The 21,214-nt window shown below is 43.1% G+C and overlaps 1 protein-coding gene across 1 annotated transcript in view; it reads right to left on the bottom strand.

Annotated features, from left to right (window-relative positions):
- Positions 1-21,214, bottom strand: part of LOC117878571 (melanopsin-like) — a 72,159-nt gene that overhangs the window by 20,287 nt on the left and 30,658 nt on the right. The window contains exons 5-7 of the mRNA XM_034772893.1: positions 9,959-10,130; positions 7,656-7,811; positions 6,370-6,477 (exon numbers count right to left, since the gene is read on the bottom strand). Coding sequence (XP_034628784.1) covers positions 6,370-6,477; positions 7,656-7,811; positions 9,959-10,130 — 436 coding nt within the window. The remainder of the gene's footprint in view (positions 1-6,369; positions 6,478-7,655; positions 7,812-9,958; positions 10,131-21,214) is intronic.

Below are 21,214 nucleotides of genomic sequence, written 5' to 3' on the forward strand. Positions count from 1 at the left end.
GGGAGATAGATTCAATGTTTGTAATGGCTCAGCCATTCCCAGTCCTTATTCAATCCTGAGTTGATTGTATCTAGTTTGCATATCAATTCCAGCTCAGCAGTCTCTCATTGGAGTCTGTTTTTGAAGTTTTTCTGTTGTAAGATAGCCACCCGCAGGTCTGTCATTGAATGGCCGGACCAAGGAGAGACTGCTGAGCTGGAATTGAATAAGGATTGGGAATGGCTGAGCCATTACAAACATTGAATCTATCTCCCCTTGTAAGTATTCTCACACTTCTTATCAAACTGTCTGTACTGGGCTAGCTTGATTATCACTTCAAAAGATTTTTTCTCTTACTTAATTGGCCTCTCAGAGTTGGTAAGACAACTCCCACCTGTTCATGCTCTCTGTATGTGTGTATATAGATCTCCTCAATATATGTTCCACTCTATATGCATCCGAAGAAGTGGGCTGTAGCCCACGAAAGCTTATGCTCTAATAAATTTGTTAGTCTCTAAGTTTAAACACAGAAAGGAAAATTTTTGTCAATCAATCATTTAAACAAAATCCCTTCAAATCACAATGAAAGTAACAGCAATGATTCTAAAATGAAATGAATGCTAACCTTTTTTTATTAAGTAATATTTGTTTAGTTTTGTGTACAGTTTTTCTCCGTATTTAGTGGTTTTCAAAAAAAATTGTTATTTCCAGTGATCTCTGTCATGGAGAGATGGTTTATTCAAGGCTATCAGAATTAACATTCAGATTTCAAGTCTAGTTCTTTCACATAATACTATAGCTTATTGTACTGGCATAGAGAAAAATGATGAGATGTATTAGGAAATGTAGCTGTTCATATCTCAAGTGAAGCTGATTGAAAAATGAAAAACATTTTGCAAAAAAATGTTTTTCATTGACACTTGAAACAAAAAACTGACAAAAATTTGAAAATTTGAAAAATTTTGACCAGATGTAATATTGAGATCCTGATTTAACAGCAAGATAATTCTGGATACAAAATCATCATTTCAAATTGATTGAACTTCTGGTGATCCAATAATGAATAAGTCAGTGTTCAGACAGTGCCTTTTCAGCAGGTATCTGCAGTTAAAAAGTTCTAGGAATAAACACCTGATCAGTCCAACTAATGAACTTCCACAGGATTTATTGGACCTCAGCAAGACTAAAAAGAACACACATGCCATGATTATTAAAGAAATTCCTGACATTTCTATGACTGTAATTCGAGTCAGCACTATTTTCTCTGTTATATGCAATCATTTTTTTGGCTTATGTAAAAATATATTGTAAATAGGTATGTTTCATTTCTTTGATTTCTTTTTTAAATTCATCCCACTACCAACAGCAATTCTCAGCACAAGGAAATGTCCTGCACTGTGAGCATCACACTATCATTTTGAACTGTGTGAGAACTCTTTAGTTCACTATTCCTGAACTCTCTGACTCACGTGTACCATCCAAACCTATCAAAGTCAAAAAGGGAAAAGTTGGTTTCACTCAAGTCAGAAGATCAAAGACAAAATTGTTTTCTTTTGTTCATAGTCAAAAACTGAACAAAATGTTTCATCTTTGTGATATTTAGAGTTGGATTGATGATTTGATTAATCCAACCCATTTCACCGTTTGTGAATTATCCATAAACAGACTTTGATCTTGGAATATTTGCTCATTAGTCAGACTTATTGGGGAATGATATATGCAAATATATTTCCTCAATAGACTGCTTGCAAACTATTCATTGTGTCTACTTATTCGCTATTTGTTACTTTCTATTTGGTCTGCATGATTCATTCTCCTAAGTGACGTAATATTGCTTCTACTCTCTGACTGGATGATTCTCAGACCCATAAAGTGCTTTCACAATGATTTCATGAACACTTCTGGTGTCAACAGTCATGGAAATACAGATGGGAAAGAAGGGATGGGATTTTTAAAAGTGCTCAATGGTGGCCTAACTTTGTTCCTATTTAAATAAATGGAACATTTCCACTAACTTAAAAGAGAATAAAATTAAGCCAAAGCTGAGCACATTTGAAAAGTCCTTGCCCCATAATGTTTTGGTCCAGGAATTCTACTCAATATACAAAGACTCTCAGGGTACGTCCAGACTACCCGCCATATCGGCGGGTAGTGATCGATTTATTGGGGATCGATATAGCGCGTCTCGTTAAGACGTGCTATATCGATCCCCGAACGCGCTCCCCGTCGACTCCAAAACTGCACCGGAGCGAGCGGCAGTAGCGGAGTCGACGGGGGAGCCACGGCCGTCAATCCCACGCCATGAGGACCCAAGGTAAATCAATCTAAGATACTTCGACCTCAGCTACGCTATTCATGTAGCTGAAGTTGCGTATCTTAGATCGATTCCCCTCCCTAGTGTAGATCAGCCCTCAGAAGCAGTTCCTACAGTATAGTGCTTATTTAGGGAACAGTAATATATTTCTTTACAAACATAAAATATAAATATGAAATAATGGAAAGAAATAACTTTGGGTCAGAAATTCCAGCTTCATACTATACTTTCCTCTATTTCCGCAAACCAATGAAGGCTGGTGACTTCTGAAAGTAGACAGGGAAATCTGACATATCCCCTCTAAGCAGTCTGGGCAGATGCCCACTCCAAAAAGATATTGGCAATTTTTGATTCTTCACTAGCTCTTTATTTTTAAGAGTTATGCTTCCTATAGGAAATAGACTCCCTCTCTGTTTATTTCTCTCTTCTCCAGACTTTCAATAGTTTGGTCCCCATAGGCAGAGAAATGAGCGCAGAAAGGCTAGTCACCTCTAGTGAAAACCAATTAAGATGTAAAGTGGTACAAACATTTTTATTGTACAGTCAAGACATTTGACAGTCTTCTGAAATTAAGCAGGAAATCAAAATGTTGGGAGTGCAAAATTGTCTAATTTGGAGTCTAATTTTCAGAAAAATATTTTCTCATTTTTGTATGAATCTTTTCTTCCAATATCTTCATTAATTACATATCAGATATTCAAAGTAATTAACTATCTGGGTTTTCCCAGCATCCAACTGTGGGAAAAATCAGAGCTCCAAATGAGACAATGCTGCAATTTCCCCCTCTCCTGACAATAAAATCTTATAGACAATTTACACTGCCATCTAGTGGTACAAATCTTTATATATTTACCATCACCTCACACATTTACTTTGTTCAAAGGCTTGCTATTATATACACGGTCGCTTTGTAAGAGATACGCCTTGAAAGAATTGTTGGCGAGTCATGTGAAATATTGAAAAACAATTATGGTTAGAAGAAATTCTCCTTCTAAAGAGTCACATATTTTCTGTTGAAAATAGGTATTTGGACAGAAAGTTGTGTGAAAAAGAAGTGTTTTCACAGGATTCTTAGAAATCAAACATTTTAGAACTTTTACAGGTAGAAACCGCCCCTGGACTCTAGAAAACAAACCAGAAAAGAATAGTGAGCAGAAAAATATACAATGGAATCTTCCTTCCACATCCCAATTTGATAGAAAAAATATCATTGCAATCCCATTTCAGTTTAGGGTTTGTTTTCAGTTTTCACGGTCCTCTTCTTTTAGCCATGGAGATGAATCTTGTGTTGATGGATATAAAACAGGCTAAATATCTTTGAAAGTGCTGCATTTGAGCTAGTGCTTGATCTTGGTTATATCTGTTTGTAGTAGGCAAAATCTAAGTGACCATCAGCCAGCGAGCTTTCCCACTGTTAGCTGGAACAATTATACCATATCCAACATAATCATTGATGACAATCAGCCATATTGGGTGTTCTTGGATCCGTGCCATCATTAAGGCCAGCAGTCTAACTGGAATGAAATTTCACAGCAACTCTCAGCAAAGCCTCTGGCTTAAAGGAAGCCCAAGGCTTAAGCTGCTGCTAGGAAATGCAGTGTGAGTATGTGCTAGTTTGACACCATTCAGCTGGACTCCTCACTAGCCCACCCTGGGGTTTAGTGCTTTTTAATATCTTTTGAGACTATACCACCGAAAGACCCCAGCCCTTTGATATATTTTGTCTTGTATAAGATGAGGCAGTGCTTTTGTGGAACAGACTCCTTTCAGACGGCTAAAGGATTTTCAGCATTTAAAAAAAAATCACCTATTACGGAACAGCAGTGTTTCAACCATTTACAGATCAAAGACCAGATTAATGAGCTTTACGAAAAGCATGATGTGTGCTTCCCCAGGCTTTTCCTATGGTAGCAGGGGAGGAACAAGTTGGATCTTGTGGGAACTTTGTGGAGGCCATGAAGGAGTCACTAATGGAGATTGTAACAGGCCCTGTGCTGAGAAGGAAAGAAAGTTTGGTTTTTTGAAGGTCTGCCTAAGATTTATCACATTATCCCTCCACCCACTCCTAAGTACTATCCTAACCCACATGTGCCTCTCCCCAATTAGTCTCACCCTAATTTTATGGGTTTCCCCATCCATGTGACTGGGTAAAATCCTTCCCTTTGCCCTCCCCCCACCTATCACCTACATAATGTTCTCATTTCAATGGGAATGGATGGTCACTATACCCCCTCAACCCCTGTTTCACTGAGGTCAGAGGTGGTGTGTAAAACAGAATTCAAAAACTTCAGCTCAGAAACCCATAAACCAGTTGTGAAGGAACCAGCAAGGAAAGAAACAGGAGAAAAAGAAATAAATCAGGAAACAATTCACGACAATCACACAGCAGATTTACTGCCCTTAGGTATACTTGGATTTCAAAAAGCAAGATGGCATAGCACAAATAGTTCATCCCCCTTCAGAAAATTCTCCACATAAGATTTATTTTAAAAGTTACAACAACAAAATAATACCCGCATTTCCCAACAAATTCAGTGTGAAGTACTAACCCTGGGACTGAAAAGTTCTCACTTGTCATAAGTGCAACCCCCTTGGCCTGTAATCAGTGTTTCCTCTAAGCTGCGCACCTGTGCAACAGTCCATCAAGTGCTGCGCACTTGATTATTACAGCTGCGCGGGGCCAGGTGGGGGCCCAGGGAGGCCCGCCAAAGAGGGCGCCCTGTGCAGGGTTTGCCTCAGTCCCCCTAACCTGCTGAGAGCCAATTGGGCTGACGAAGGACCAGCCGAGCCAGGTGACTTCTCCGGAGCAGGGGTGCCCCTCCTCCCCGTGCTGTGTGCAGCCACCGCTACTCCTGTTTCTCCCCCATGCACCCGTTCCTCCCCCGGAGCCGCTCTAGGCCACACTGCTCCAGACTGGGAGCATCCTCCTGTGTGCTGTGTGGGGGGTGAGGGGAAGGCTGATGTGGGGTGTCCCCTTCCCCCCGCCTGTGTATGCAGTCGCCACTGAGCTGGGGTGACATGACAGGGGGAATCTATCTGTGCTACTGCCTCTCTAGGTCCAGAGCTGCTGGCAGCTGCTTGTGTCTGAAAAAGCTTTCAGGCTCCTGACCTGAGTGCTTTCTTAAAGAGACAGCATGCTCATATACTCACTCAGGTGCACAGACACTCCCCTCAACACACACACACACACACACACACACACACACACACTCTGTTACACATTCCCCTCAACACACACACACTCTTTCTCTCTCTCTCTCACACAGTGTCTCTCTCTCGCTCTCTCACACCCACCTACTCACCCACACCCCCAGGGCTCCCTGCATCCAGGTCACTTTCCCCACCTGGGCTGTGCTGTGCTGTGCGGCAAGCATCAGCAGGTGCTGCTCTTCTGCCTTCTCCTTTCACAGCCCAGGCAGACAAAGTGACCTGGATGCAGGGAGCCCTGACGTTGCTCCTTGCTTCCCTGCACAGTTCCCTAGGGGTGCGCGGGGCAGGGAGCAGCAGTCCAGTGCGGGAACGAGCAGCAATGCCAGCTGCTCCGCCTGTGCATCCAGGTCAGTTTCCCCACATGGGTGCAGGAAGGAGATGCAGGGGCTATGGGTGAAGGGAGCACAGTGCAGGGGTTCGGGGTGCAGCAGGGGAGCAGAGGAGTTATGAGTGAAGGGAGCACNAGTGCAGGGGTTCAGGGCGCAGGAGGTGAGTGGAGGAGTTATGAGTGAAGGGAGCACAGGGCAGGGGTTAGAAGTGCAGGAGTGGGGCAGGGTTTGGAGCTCAGAATGGCGGCAGGGCCATCTGTACATTACCTTGATATTGCACATAACAAAATTCATCCCGTGCATGGATGGAAAAAATTAGGGAACACTGAGCAATTGCAATAACTTCTTTATCCTGTGGCCCACATTTTACAGCTATTGGGCCATATACACCACTGACAAAAGGGGGCACAGATCTACTGATTTCAATGGCACTGTGCCCACTTACTCCTGCAGTGAAGTGCCCTCAGTAGAAGGGATTATTATGAATGTATACATTTGTATGTGTACTGACAGACAATTGTACTGTGTTTACTGTACCTGTATCTTGGGTGAATTATTGCATAGATGATAGGATTGTAGATTGCAGAAGCTTTGGCGATAACAGCTGGCACAGATTTAGAATATGGAGTTAGAGTGTTGCCATGGCTAAAATTAAACAAAAACAAAACACAAAGGTATTTAATGGATGTGTGTTAACTAAATTACCAAAACATACTACTCTTTCTTGATTGACTATGTGCTGTGATCGTCTGACAACAAATAGCTTTGAAAAGTTAATTTGTTTCAGTGCATTCCTTGGTGAGACTAAGACCACCATGATTTGGTGCCATACTGGTTACATTTACTTGGAGAAGCTGAATGGCCATCAACCAATGACTTTTCTGTTTTTAAGAATGACAAGCACCCAGAACACACACAATCACTTATTTCTTTGTTGTTCTGCTAGTCAGAAGCAGGAGGAGAGATTATTAATGTGGAGAACAAGATAGATATGGAATGGTAATAACAAAAAACTATTCAGAATGAAAATCTCATATTGCCACCCCATAGTATCAATTTCATTCAACACACCAAAGGGCATCAAGGAGACTGAAATTCCAGTGTCCAAAAAGAAAGGGAGGAGCGTGAAAAAGGGGAAGTGGGCCGAGATCAGCTTTAGCTGTTTTTGCCTCAAACTCTCCCAGCTGTTAAGAGGAGTCTAATTTCCATTGATCATGTAACTCCTACTAATATCAGTGAAGTTGAATGTGCATCAACAGGGGAAGAGGTCTCCCTACAGGGGGAGCTGGGAAGGGGAGGAGGACATGAGCTCTGAATTTAAAAAGGTGTGGAAAAAAGTCTCTTGACTCTCTCTCTCTACTAGTCACCTAGTCACTGTCTTGAGGAGGGGGATTCTTGAGAGATCAGATATGAGGAGAGTGATCATCTGCTGAGATGCCTAGGATTACTCTGCATAAAATCAAAATACACACACACAAAAAGCAGCATGAAGGAAGTGAAAACAAAAATCTGTGCTCAGGAAAAAAAAAAAGCACACAAAGTTTCATGTAAGAAATGAAATAGACACTAGCTAATCTTGTTCTCTTTTATCCAAAGGGCTATCCTGAGTAATGATATCTCACCTCTAATCTGGTGTCTATTTTAACTCCTTTTAAAAGGAAGATTAACTCCTTATGGGTGACAACACTGATTATAGTTAAATCTCATTTACAGTCCAAAGAGGAGTCAGATTTATATGAAATATCTCAGGGCAGCTTCAGGCTAGATCACTTTCTCCTCATTACTAACTTATCTTGACTAAGGGCCACCAGATTTCTACTTACCCCGCCCATGCAATCATGGTGACACAAGCATATGGAGACCAAGACAAGACAAACACAACGATGACCACAAAAGCAATTTTTGCCAGCTTCCATTCATTCTTCATGGAATGCGAGAGGTAGGATTTACGACCATAGGACCCTAGCTTCTGAACATCCCTGTGAGAAGAAGAACAAGGGAAGTCACCCAGTGTAAGAAAATGTTTGGTACAAGACGCACAATGTATTATTAGCAATAACTAAAATGGAGCACACACTTTATCTTTCTCTGCCCAAATATACTCAGTTATTTAATATCTTAAGGATAAAGATCTTACTCTGCTACACCCTGCAAAGGGGAGTAAACATGCAAAATGGCCTCAAAACAGCCAAGAGGAGTAAGCAGGAAGAAAGACATTGCCTCTGTGACATGCTCACTCTTCGTCCTCAAGAATAGCCCAGATGGGGCTCTGCAGTTCTGAGGGATGGGGCTAACACAGCTGGGGAGTAGCATGGTCCTTTTGGAACCAGACAGATCTCCAGTAGCGAATGAGCAGGAAATCCCACTCCTTGCCCTCTGCGACATTGCCAGAGGCACAAGGGGGTTACTCAATGATAGTTCATTTCCTTGAGGAACCATGCTGCCAGGGTTGGGTGGGTGGCCAGACAGCAGAGCTGTCATCAGGGCTGATCTCATCTCTGAGGATTCCATGTATTATGCATGGATTCACTCCTCACAAGGGCAGCGCTCCTTGCTGCCTACACACTTCCACTGACTCCTCCCTGTCTCTTGAGGAGATGATGTCAAATGAACTCCACAGATTCCAACTCACTGAGCCAGGTATATTGGTATTGTATGCTGGCTACTTTGCAAAGCAAGAGCACTGGTGAACCTGGCACATAATGCTTAAGGGGGCTATTTTACATTCCTGCAGGTTTATCCATCGGACAGTGGTATTTGAGCCAATGAGAGATGACATTCTTTTTACTTAGAGATAATTTTTGGAGATCGTGGTTTAGCTGCAGATATTCTGAAGGAATCATTAATACAAGCCTGGAGAAATTCTCACAGCTATTGTGTGGGGATTCTTCAGATACCATCATCACTTTTTTATGCCAGCAAAATCAACTAATATCCTGCAATTTATAGTAAACTGGTCTGACAGGATTTAGCATAAAAATAAACAAATTTTAGTGAAGATTTACTTAAAAAGGAAGGCCACTATGCAAATCAGCACTGTGATGAGCTGCTTCTATAAAATGATAATACACAAATAGATGCACTATGGAAGAAGCCTGCAGAAGACAATGTTAGCCAGTAGAATACATATTCAATTCTTGCAGCAGCTGTGCTGAATGCTCATATGCAGTGATATTGCTTAAAGGACTAAGTTACCATTCCTTGTTATCAAATTTGCAATTGCAGAGAGCATTCACAACCCCCTATTCAGAAAAGCACATAAGCAAGTGCTTAACTGTAAGGGTAAGCACCTATGCAAGTCCATCCCTATTCAGCAAAGCTTCTTAACCATGTGCTGAAGTCTCATTGTAGTCGATGGGGGTTAAACATGTGTTTAAAGTTAGGCATGTGATTAGTTACTTTGCTGAAACAAGACAACAAGGCTTGATCCCATTCAGGTCAGTGGAAAGATTCTGACTGACTTCAACTGGATTAGGATTAGGCCCCGAATGAGTAATATGTACAAATTGAGAGGCAAAACAATAGAGAGAGTTCCCTTTTTGATCTCTGATCAGGCCAAATTTTTAGTTCAAATATTACAAGAAGAGGCTGAGTCATGTGCAAAACAATTTGTACCTGCCTGTATATTTGCATGAAATTTGGTCAAATGCATGCACAACTAGATGTGTGTGCACCATGGCCCATCTCATCTCCCCGAGTTCAGCTGTAAAAGCTGTGATTTCTGGAATGTCTACAATAAATGAAACTCTTGAGGTATAAGGACTTAAGTCTGTGGAGTGCGCCAAAATCAGGTGATGGCCATTTTGCTGTATAACAGATTTATTCATTGTCATAACCTCCCGGGGGCTTAGATGATGAACCCAAACACTGAAGAAAATGAAAAATAGCTGAATATGAGAAAATAGCATTTCTGCTTCTATTTATCTAACCCAGCTGTCTATCTGGAGCATGTAAGCAGGGAGTTCTCTGTATTGTAATTCTGTAGGACATCAAAGGAGAATACAGATTCAGTGTAAGCAGCATCATTAATATATCTACTGCCCAGCTTGATTTTCAGCCAGGAGCTTTAAAGTACGCTTTACAGCAAGAAGACAAGAGATTTAACTACTCTTGCTACCCTGCTTACCTGCCAGTACTTCTTATGGCCAGAAACATGAATAAATAGCAATGGAATATTATAACCAGGGGAATGAAAAACACACAGCAACATAACATCATGGTGTAACTTCTGTTTGCTGGGGAATAGGTTACATAGTCCCATGTACAAGATATCATCAACCCTTCTGGCACATAGGAACCTAAGAAACATGAAAAGTAAATATATATATATATATATATACATAGATACACACACATAGTTTGTACAATTACTGGTCAAGGTTTAAGAACTGGACAGTTAACAAGCAAATGCTAATACTATACATGTGACCCTCACTGGCCATCCTGTACAGCATAATTACTTAGCTGCTGTATTGTACAAGCCAGTTCCAGAATACGGAGAGCACAGATACAAAGTTGGCATGCATCTTGTCTCCCACCTAGTCTGAACTCATTAAAAAAATTGCATCATGCACAGACAATAAGAAAACTGCTAGAAATCTTTGAGGGGGGGTCAACAAGCATATAGACAAAGGGGATCCAGTGGATATACTGTACTTAGATTTTCAGAAAACCTTTGACAAGGTCCTTCCCCAAAGGTTCTTAAGCAAATTAAGCTGTCATGGGATAAGAGGGAAGGTCCTCTCATGGACTGGTAACTGGTTAAAAGATAGGAAACAAAGGATAGGAATAAATGGTCAGTTTTCAGAATGGAGAGAGGTAAAGATTGGTATCTCCAGGGGACCAGTCCTGTTCAACATATTCATAAATGATCTGGAAAAAGGGGTAAATAGTGAGGTGGCAAAATTTGCAGATGATACAAAACCACTCAAGATAGTTAAGTCCCAGGCACACTGCAAAGAGCTAAAAAAGGATCTCACAAAACTGGGTGACTGGGCATCAAAATGGCAGATGAAATTCAGTGTTGATAAATGCAAAGTAATGCATACTGGAAAACATAACCCCCAACTGTACGTATAAAATAATGGGATCTAAATTAGCTGTTACCACTCAAGAAAGATCTTGGAGTCATTGCGGATAGTTCTCTGAAAACATCCACTCAATGTGTAGCAGCAGTCAAAAAATGAACAGAATGTTGGGAAATATTAAGAAAGGGATAGATAATAAGACAGAAAATATCATAATGCCTCTATATAAATCCATGGTATGCCCACATCTTGAATACTGCGTGGAGATGTCATCGCCCCATCTCAAAAAAAGATATATTGAAATTGGAAAAGGTTCAGAAAAAGGAAACAAAACTGATTAGGAATATGGAACGGCTTCCATATGAGGAGAGATTAATAAGATGGGGACTTTTCAGCTTGGAAAAGAGATGACTAATGGGAGGGATATGATAGAGGTCTATAAAATCATGACTGGTGTGGAGAAAGTAGATAAGGAAGTGTTATTTATTCCTTCTCATAACACAAAAACTAGGGGTAACCAAATTAAATTAATAGGCAGCGGGTTTAAAACAAACAAAAGGAAGTATTTCTTCACACAACTCACAGTCAACCTGCGGAACTCTTTGCCAGAGGATGTTGTGAAGGCCAAGACTGTAACAGGGTTCAAAAAAGAACTAGATAAATTCATGGAGGATAGGTCCATCAATGGCTATTAGCAAGGACAGGCAGGGATGGTGTCCCTAGCCTCTGTTTGCCAGAAACTGGGAATGAGAGACAGGGAATGGATCACTTGATTACATGTTCATTCCCTCTGTGGAACCTGTCATTAGCCACTGCTGGAAGACAGGATACTGGGCTAGATGGACCTTTGGTCTGACCCAGTATGGCCGTTCTTATGTTCTTAACTGTCAGTCTTCCATGAGCAACTTTTTAAAGTACTCCAAGTGGTACATGATGGCATTTTGAATACTGTCTAGGGGAGAGAATCTATCCAACTGCTCCCTCCACCTCTCAATTACTTGCAAGAAGGTCATTTTCAGCAGACACGTTTAAGAATCTTTAATAACAGCAGATGTGTTTTAAAGGCGCATCTGCTGAAACCACTGTAATTGAGGGTCTTTTGAGATTACTTTGGAGACGGTCTCTCATTTAAAGAAAAACAGGAGTACTTGTGGCACCTTAGAGACTAACAAATTTATTAGACAAGTACTCCTGTTCTTCTTTTTGCGGATACAGACTAACACGGCTGCTACTCTGAAACCTCTCATTTAAAGGGATTCATAATGTTACCTGTGCAAATTTGATACAGGCTGAATCTTTGCGAAGTCTCATCCTAGAAGCTACTTCCCCTACCCCTACTTTATAAATTGATATGTCCTAAAAAGATGTGGGTTGGATGTGGAGGGACAGCAGGAGATCCAGAGATTCTGCAAAGAGGTATTTATGATGGATCTCAGCAATCACCCTCAGGGAAAGGCAGGGGGAAGGGGCTGTGTGTGGGATAGGTGTGTGGTGGTTAAAACTGGACTCATTTTACACAAGACCGATGTCAAAACTAGTCCCAATAAAATGTTCAAAACCCCTCCGAAGCATTTCTAAAACCGCTTTCTTGCAACATCTGCATATAAAATGCCTGATGGTGTGGTGCACTAGAAGGTTTTTACTGGCACTAATTTAGGATTTTGCGCAACCTAAATTGCTCAGTGTGTGCGCTCCACTCCTGCTCCCCGCATCTGAAACATGTCTATGCTGAGAGTGAAGCAGGAGAGAATAGCACAAAGCTTGCTACAGCAGCGTTCTGCCGGCTGAGGATTTCCTTGTGCTGGGTGAATCCTCTGAAGCTGGCATGAAATGGCTGCAATTGTACTTTGCACCAGTGAAATGGTAAATATAGGGTTACCATACGTCCTCTTTTTCCCGGACATGTCCGGCTTTTCGGCACTCAAACCCCCGTCCGGGGGGAATTGCCAAAAAGCTGAACATGTCCGGGAAAATGGTGGCTCTGCTCCTCCCCTGACTCTTCGGCTCTGTTTAAGAGCCGAGCTGCCCGAGCGCTATGGGCTTCAGACAGCCCCCTTGTCTCCGGACCCCAGCTGCCGGCCGGGCACTTCCCCTCCCGGGCTCCGGCGGCGCAGGGTCCGGAGGCACGGGGGCTGCCCGAAGCCATTAAGAGCCGAACTGCCCGAGCGCTATGGGCTTCAGGCAGCCCCCTTGCCTCCAGACCCTGCGCCCCCGACTGGGCGCTTCCCCTCCCAGGCTCTAGCTGCGCTGGGGAAGCGCTGGCCGGGGGCGCAGGGTCTGGGGGCTGCCCGGCAAACCGTGAAGCCGGTAGCGCTGGGGCAGCCCTTTCCCCGTGGCTGGGAGTGGGAGGGGGAGGAGTTGGGGCGGGGCTAGGGGCGGGGAAATGGGCGGGGCCAGGGCCAGTGGAGGGTCCTCTTTTTTTATTTATTAGATATGGTAACCCTAGTAAATATCTGCCCCCAGGATATTGCATTAATTCTGGGTTTATGTACGTGTGTATTAGAGCAGGAGGAGCAGTGACTGCTGTAGTTAAGACTGCATAAGCATTTCCTAACCATTCCCTTCCAGTCACTCAGAACTTTCACCTTAGGTCAGTGGAAGGCCTGAGCTCTGCATAGGCAGACTCTTACACCCACATGGAGTTCTGCTGAGGTCTATGGGACTCTGTACAGGTGCAGGCATGTGCCCATACAGATTCCCTGGCACAGTCAGGGGCTTAGGCCCTGATCTTGCAAGCTGACTAGTGGAGTCAGAACCTTATGCTCCAGCTTAGCCTCACTAAGGGTATGTCTATACTGCAAATGTATGTGTGCTTGTAGTATGGTCACACTTGTGTGCTATCTTTAATCTAGCTGGTGCAGGTAACAGATGTGGCAGCATGAGGTTCAGCACAGACTAGCAACCAAGGGAAGCTGGGTATGTACTCTAGTTGTTAGCTCCTTGCCACCATGTCACACTGCTCTTTTTACCTATGCTAGCTAGACTGAAGCTAGTGTGTGCACCTGAGCTGCAATCACACCGTCAACTGCTGTGAATACATACCCTGAACAGCAGGGGCGGCTCCAGGCACCAGCGCACCAAGCGTTTGCCTGGGGCGGCAAGCTGTGGGGGCGGCCTGCCGGTCACTGTGAGGGCGGCAGTCAGGGTGCCTTCGCCAGCATGCCTGTGGGAGGTCCGCCGGTCCCGCGGTTTCGGCGGCAATTCGGCGGCGGGTACGCCAAAGGTGCGGGACCAGCGGACCTCCCGCAGGCATGCCGCCGAATCTGCGTTACCAGCGGACCTCCCGCAGGCGCGCTGCCGAAAGCCGCCTGACTTCCATGCTTGGGGCAGCAAAATACATAGAGCCGCCCACGCTGAAGAGGGTAACGTGCAGGCTCATGGATCAGCCTGTAGGATTGGGCCTTTGATTTTAAACACTTTAGGATACAGCCTAAGCAGTGACCGCTCTGTCTTATGGAGTGTGACACACACTGGCATTGCTTAACAAATAGGAAACAATCCTAACGGGCTATGCAGTAAAAACCACTGCTCCACCTAACTCCTTTTCTTGATTATGAGCTGTAAATATAAGACACACAGTGCTGAATATCAAAAGCAGAGCTGTGGTGATTAGAGAGCGAGTCCAAGCTTTGGAATGGATATAAGCAGAGATGCTAATTAGAAGAAAAAAATCAATGAAGGCAAAGGAAAATAGCTTGAAGATGCTCAATATAATTTTTCTTCACTGCATGTTAAATGAGATTTCTTCATTGTCTGACCCTTTTAGCATCAGAAAATCCTCTACACTCAATGAAAGTAATTCAATTAGCATTTGCATGCTGGCTAACTTACTATGCTAACAGAATTTAGAGTATTCTCACCATCAGGGTAAACCTGTACTGTTTTTGCTTTCCAGAGACAAGAAAAGGGAAACTCAACATATTAATTAAGCCTTTTTTTTTTTTTTTTTTGTTCTCACTGCCTGGCTTTCACTACCAACAACAAAAAAGAAAAATATCACTCATTACCCACTTCTATTTCTTCACTCAGGAAAGCTGAACAACAGTGGATGATGTCAGCTGCACTCTTTTAAAAAGTTTTTAGAGAAAGATCACTAGCATACCAGTGTATTCCTCCCTGTGCAGGGAGCAATGATATATTGATATAATGCACTTCTAACAAAGGCACAGTCACTGCTGTGAAGGAAGTGTGAGACGCCTGTAATATTTTATGAATATTAAGTGTGTGTTTGATTTTTATTGTATTGTATGCTATATGATTTCAAGGAGGTAATTCAGGCACCAGCTCACATGCATGTAAACAGGAAAGTGGTCAAACACTTCTCACAGACACCCATTTACCAATATATATCTTAAAAGGCCATGCAGAGAACCAACTGCTTTGATGTCTATCCTTGTCTCCTGTTGTCAGACTTCACTGGTGTGGTGCTCTGCTCTGCTCAATGTTGATAAGTCGGCTGCGTGCATGTGTTCCCTCTGTGTGCTGCCTGACAACAACTCCCACCTAGTGGGCACATAAACCAGTTTAAACAGGGTCAAGAGACACAGGGAGACAAGGGGCAAGTCTACACTACAAAATGAAGTCTACCTAAATTACGTTGACATACAGCCACTGCAGTAATTGAATCAGTTTTACACATTCACACTACGTCCTTGTGTCCGCGGTGCACATCCTCACCAGGAATGTTTGCACCGATTTGACTACCAGGGTGGAGCATTGGGGATGGTTTCTGAAAAGCAATCACAGTCGACATAAGCAATGCAGCATCTATACTGATACTGCGGCAACCTAACTATGGGTATGGCTACACTTGCAGCTGTACAGCGCTGAGAGTTAAACCCGCCTTCGTACAGCTGAGTAGGGAAAGTGCTGCAGTCTATCCACACTGACAGCTGACAGCACACTGGCGTGGCCACATTTTCAGCTGCATTGGGAGCGGTGCATTATGTGCAGCTATCCCAGCATTCATGTGGCTGCAACGTGCTTTTCAAAAGGGGTGGGGTGGAGTGTGACAGGGAGTGTGGGGGGAGAGAGAGTGGGCTTTGGGGTGCGGAGAGTGTGTCAGCACACGCCTTGCAAGTTCCGACCCCCCTGCTCTCCCTGCTTCTCATTCACTCACTCAAAGCAAACAGCAAAATGTTTGCTTTTTCACTCTGGTACGGAGCTTTGAAATGGCACTTCCGCATTCCTGGAGCCATCACAACAATGAGAAGAGTGGCCACTCAATAAAGGGATTATCACAGAGCAGCAAGTTAACTCCTTGTTCACACTGACACCCGGGAGTTGTAGCCACTACGCTGCATCTCTTATGCCTCTCGGGGAGGTGGAGCACCTGCAGCGCTGTAGCCAGTGAGAGACAGTGCTGTACGTGCCTTGCCAGTGTGGTCGGGGAGTGAAGTACAGTGCTGTGGGCGGCTTTATTGAGTTGTAACTCACAAATGTAGCCAAGGCCTTAGTTGTCTTAAGCGCTACACCTCTTGGTGAGGTCGAGTTATTAAATCGGTGTAATGGGTAAGTTACATCGGGGGGAGCTACATTTTAGTGTAGAAACTTACAGAGATGGGTTGACATAAGGCAGCGCATGTCAATCTAACTCTGTAGTGTAGACCAAGCCAAAGGATGTTGGGGATGGATAAAGGAATGCAGTCCCTAGAGGAGGGACACCCCCCTCACCGAGAAGCAGACTGAACCCCAGTACCAGATGTGGGGGAGTATAGACAAGTTAGGCCTACCTAAGGACTGTGCCCCAATAGCAACTATGTGAGCAAAACCAGACAATCACTATGCTCTTGGATGAATTCTTAAAGACAAAATACCACATCACCTGTGGGTGAACTCGTCTCACAAAGCGATCACTCTGTATCTGACCTATCAGTCCTCGTCCTCAAAGGAAACCTGCACAACACTTTCAAAAGATGAGCCTGGGAGCTTAAATTCATAATTTTGCTAGACACTAAAAATCACAGATTGAATAGACACATTGGATTTATGGCTTATTACAACAATCTAAAACCCATTATCAGTAATCACTCCCAGATGCTTCACCTCCCCATTTCTTTTCTCCCTATTACCAGCGAGGTGTTAACGGATCACTTTATCGTGAATGGTCCCATGAAATGTGTTAACTACTTATGCTGAACCATCTGTTCCATCTTATATTTAGCTGTGACTTTCTGATTAAGTTTCCCAGACCTGAAGAAGAACTCCCTGTAAATTTGAAAGCTTGTCTCTTTCTCACCAACAAAAGTTGGTCAATAAAAGATACTACTTCACCCACCTTGTCTTTCTCGTATCCTTTGACAAACACAACTACAACAACACTGCATACATAAGCTTTAGGTAAGGCAGTTATGCACGTAGACAGGTTTTTAAATTTAAAAATGCTTCACTCTTGTTATGCTTTGTTCTTACTGTTGAGCTTAAACTATGCTTTGGAAAAACTGTTTTATGTTGTCATGGGGTCCCCTCACTAGTAGGGTGTCTCCTCCTGGCTACTCTGGGGATTAGCTCCTTCCAGGTCCAACAGCTCCTTCTGTCACTCGTGCATGCACCCTACTGCCCTGTGCAACTCAGGGTGATCTCTCGTCATGGCTTGGCTCTCCCAGGCATTTCACTACAGTGCGTCCCTTATGGGGTTTTAAAGTCTGATTACATGACTATCCCAGAGAGTCTTCTGCTCCCCTGCCCAGTCTGTGCCACTTCCCCCAGTGGCTAGTAGGGGAACCCAAGCCCACCCACTAACCCAGGTTCCAGACCAGGGACTATGTTTAGCCAACCGTGTTCTGCTTTCTCCCAGACCCTGTTGCTCTTTCCCTAGACTCCTTCCTACATCTTCTAACTCTCCTCTCTCTGAGTCAACCCGCCCACACTCCCTCCACCAACGGGTTAACTGCACACTACTTAGCTCTGTAACCCCCAAACACACCTCTCTTCTTTCACAGGAAAACTGCAGACAACTTCCCCTGCAGTTCTTTTCTGCTGCCAGCTTTCTGGCTTTATATCAGCCCTACATGTTCCTTCTCAGCTGGGCTCCATCATCAATCAGCGTCTCAAACTATAGTTCTCCCTCAGGTGCAGCCTATCAGGTAAATTAACCTAATTTACCCTGCTCTGCCTTGTGTGGGGGTGAATATCCCATCCCATATGTCACTGTGTTCCCACACTGGTCACAACTCCTGACGGGAAGATTTGTAGGGCTCAAACCATTCGTGCCTGCTAAGGAAATACTGTTGGTGCACAAGGTGCACCAGTTTGAGAGGGGGAAAATTGTGCAACTTCACCTTGAGAAGCAAAGACATAGGCTTGTAACCCAAAGGGGGTGGGCTCAGAAAAACTAAGCAGCTTGAAAGGTCAGGGCCGCCCGGTGGGGGGCAAGTGGGGCAATTTGCCCCAGGCCCCGGGCCCCGCAGGGGCCCCCACAAGAGTTTTTCGGGGCCCCTGGAGCGGGGTCCTTCACTCGCTCCAGGGCCCCTGGAAAACTCTTGTGGGGCCTGGGCCCCCGGAGCTTCTTCTGCTCCAGGTCTTTGGCGGCAATTTGGCAGTGGGGGGGTCCTTCCGCTCCGGGACCCGCCGCTGAAGTGCCCCGAAACCCGCGGCGGGGGGTCCTTCCACCCTCGGACCCCACCGCCGAAGCGCCAGGTCTTCTGTGGCAATTCGAAGACCTCAGGCCCCCTGAATCCGCTGGGTGGCCCTGTCAAAGGTACAGATAGCCCTGGACTATGACAACCGTGTTTTGGGAAATCAGCAGATGTGGCAACTGCAAGGCTGATCTGGTTTATTTTCTTCTACTGATGGCACATAATTGTTTTAACTCATATATTAGGAACTAGAGATGGAAAAGAACTATCAAGTCACACTGCAATTACCCTGTCAGTGCAGCACTGTTCTACTTGCTTCACCCAGTTGAATTTTACAGAACTCAGGTGATGGAGCTTTCATTGCGAGAAAATTCCACATTAATATATGGAGATATACCTATCTCATAGAACTGATTTTTTGCCCCAGATCCCTAGGTGGCCCCCTCAAGGATTGAACTCACAACGCTGGGTTTAGCAGGCCAATGCTCAAGCCACTGAGCTATCCCTCCCACATCTTAACAGACCACATTGCTAAGGATTTACTTCCTGACCATTGGGCTTCAGTATAAATTTCAATGAAAAATCTCTTAGTGTAAATGGGACTCAGACCCAATTTTTATTGTTGTTATGGTGGCACTTATGATTAAAAGACTTTGCAAAATTTTACCGCAGGCAAACGAGTGAATAAAATTTGCAAGCCTGATTAAAGGCAATAATTTTGTGTGTTATTTTATTGACATATCCAAGGCTTTCAATTAAGCAGATCATTACTTACTATTACAAGAATTAATTGCCCCAGATATCAATGCTAAAGCCTTATTCTGAGTTAAATCCTACACAGTATACTCAGCTGTAAAGCTATTGATTACAGGCAGATGCCTTTTGCAGCTCAATTTAAAGCCCAACTGCAGGAAAAATGCCATATTCTATGTTCACACTAATTCAGTTTTAGATACTGGTAACAGAAGAGTTGTAAGACAGCAATGATGACACAAAAATGTGGTTATTGGGATATCTAATGTTAACCTAATTGGTTATCTTAAAATAAAGCTAGCTAATAAACAAATCAATACAGAAAACTAGAACAGCGAAACAAGGCATGGAATTATGTTATCTTAATATTAAATCAAAAAGGCTATTGTCAGTTGTTATATTGCTGCTTCAGTTGCAGTGAAAGGAATAACATGAGTTTAAATCAGGCTTCATAAGATTCTGATGAAGGGGACGAGAAGGCTGAAATGTTTCTGCCTTTGTAGTAAATGAATAGTTAGGATAATATTAGGTCTGGTCCAAAAATAGAAAGCATTTTCAGTGAAAAATTAAGAAAATAAAATAAAATATGGGTTTGTTTGTTTGAAAATGTGGCAGGTTTTAATTTTTCATTGAAATCAAACAAAAATTCATTTTCATTCAAAATCAAACATCTGAATTTGATTGAAACAGAAATGATCCCCTCCCCCCTTCCATTTTTGGTTCTACACTAGAAAAGGGGACAAAAGACAGAGAAAGGGAGAAAACCCACAAAATCCAGATTACTTTTTGTTTTGACCAAAAAAAAAAGGTCAATTCTAAAAATACAAAAACATTTTCAAGCAGAAAGTGGCATGCTTGTCTCAGTTCCTGAAAGAAAATATGAGTAAATAGATTTCATTACGATTTGTGATGAGATTATACACTCTTGTTAAGTATGAAGAGGTTTTTCTGCTTATTCAAACCCTAAATGCACTAATTCAAAATATTCAAGTGTTGTTCTACTCTGAAAAGTGTCTGTGAACACAATGTCATGGTCTCGCAATAATTTCCATAATAAAGCTGCTCTGCCTATAAGTAAAAATCCATTCCCGCCACACCCCTACCCCCAACTATCAGCGCTGCAAACTCAGCCTCATTTTTATCTTTTTTGTGCAACAACCACAACAATAAATGTCCTGCTGGCTAAATTATACCCTTTGTTACATCTGTGCATCCCCACTGCACAGGTTTAACCAGATGGGATATAACAAAACATGTCTGTGAATGATGCACAATAATAAGCAGAAATCCAGCTCATCCATCTGTTTTGACACTACCTGGGCTAAACAGGCTCAAAAGCAGTAAGATGCTATTTCTATCACTAAAGTCAGTAGATATGACTGAATAAACACAAGGAGTCAGATCCTCAACAAGTGTATATCACATTGGCCTCACTAGTTTATGTCAACTGAAGATCTGACCCAAGGAATATTTCTGTTGAATAAGAAGGTATAATTTTTACTAGGTCGTTTCTCTCAATGAAACCTCACTTTAAGATCATGAGGTAAAATCACAGAAGTAGAGAAATTTACAGCCAAAGGGACAATACCATCAAAGTTTAAGACCAAAAATCTGACTTGTGCTAAATATTTAGATTTAGACCAAGATTTTCAAGAGGGGCTAATGACACCTTAAAATCTGTAAAGCTCTTTGAGATCCTCAGATGAAATATGCTACAGAAGACCAAACTAATATTATTGTTACTTAAGGCTGACATTTTCAGAGGCCACCAATAATTCTGAGTGCTTTGATTTTTTGGATGCTTTAAAGAGGCCCAATTTTCAGAGGTGCTGAGTATCCACCCACTAAAAATCCTTTAAGATGTCTCAAATTGGGTACACACAAAAAACCCAGGACCCAAAAGGGATAGTCATTTTTGAAAATGTTGGCCTTCAGAAATATTATTTTCCTTCACTGTAGCATATTTAAGCTGAGGATCTTAGAGTGCTTAACAAATATTAATAAATGATAGCCCTATGAGATAGG

This window comes from Trachemys scripta, chromosome 5 (genome assembly GCF_013100865.1).
Source record: "Trachemys scripta elegans isolate TJP31775 chromosome 5, CAS_Tse_1.0, whole genome shotgun sequence".
Classification (NCBI taxonomy): Eukaryota; Metazoa; Chordata; order Testudines; family Emydidae; genus Trachemys; species Trachemys scripta.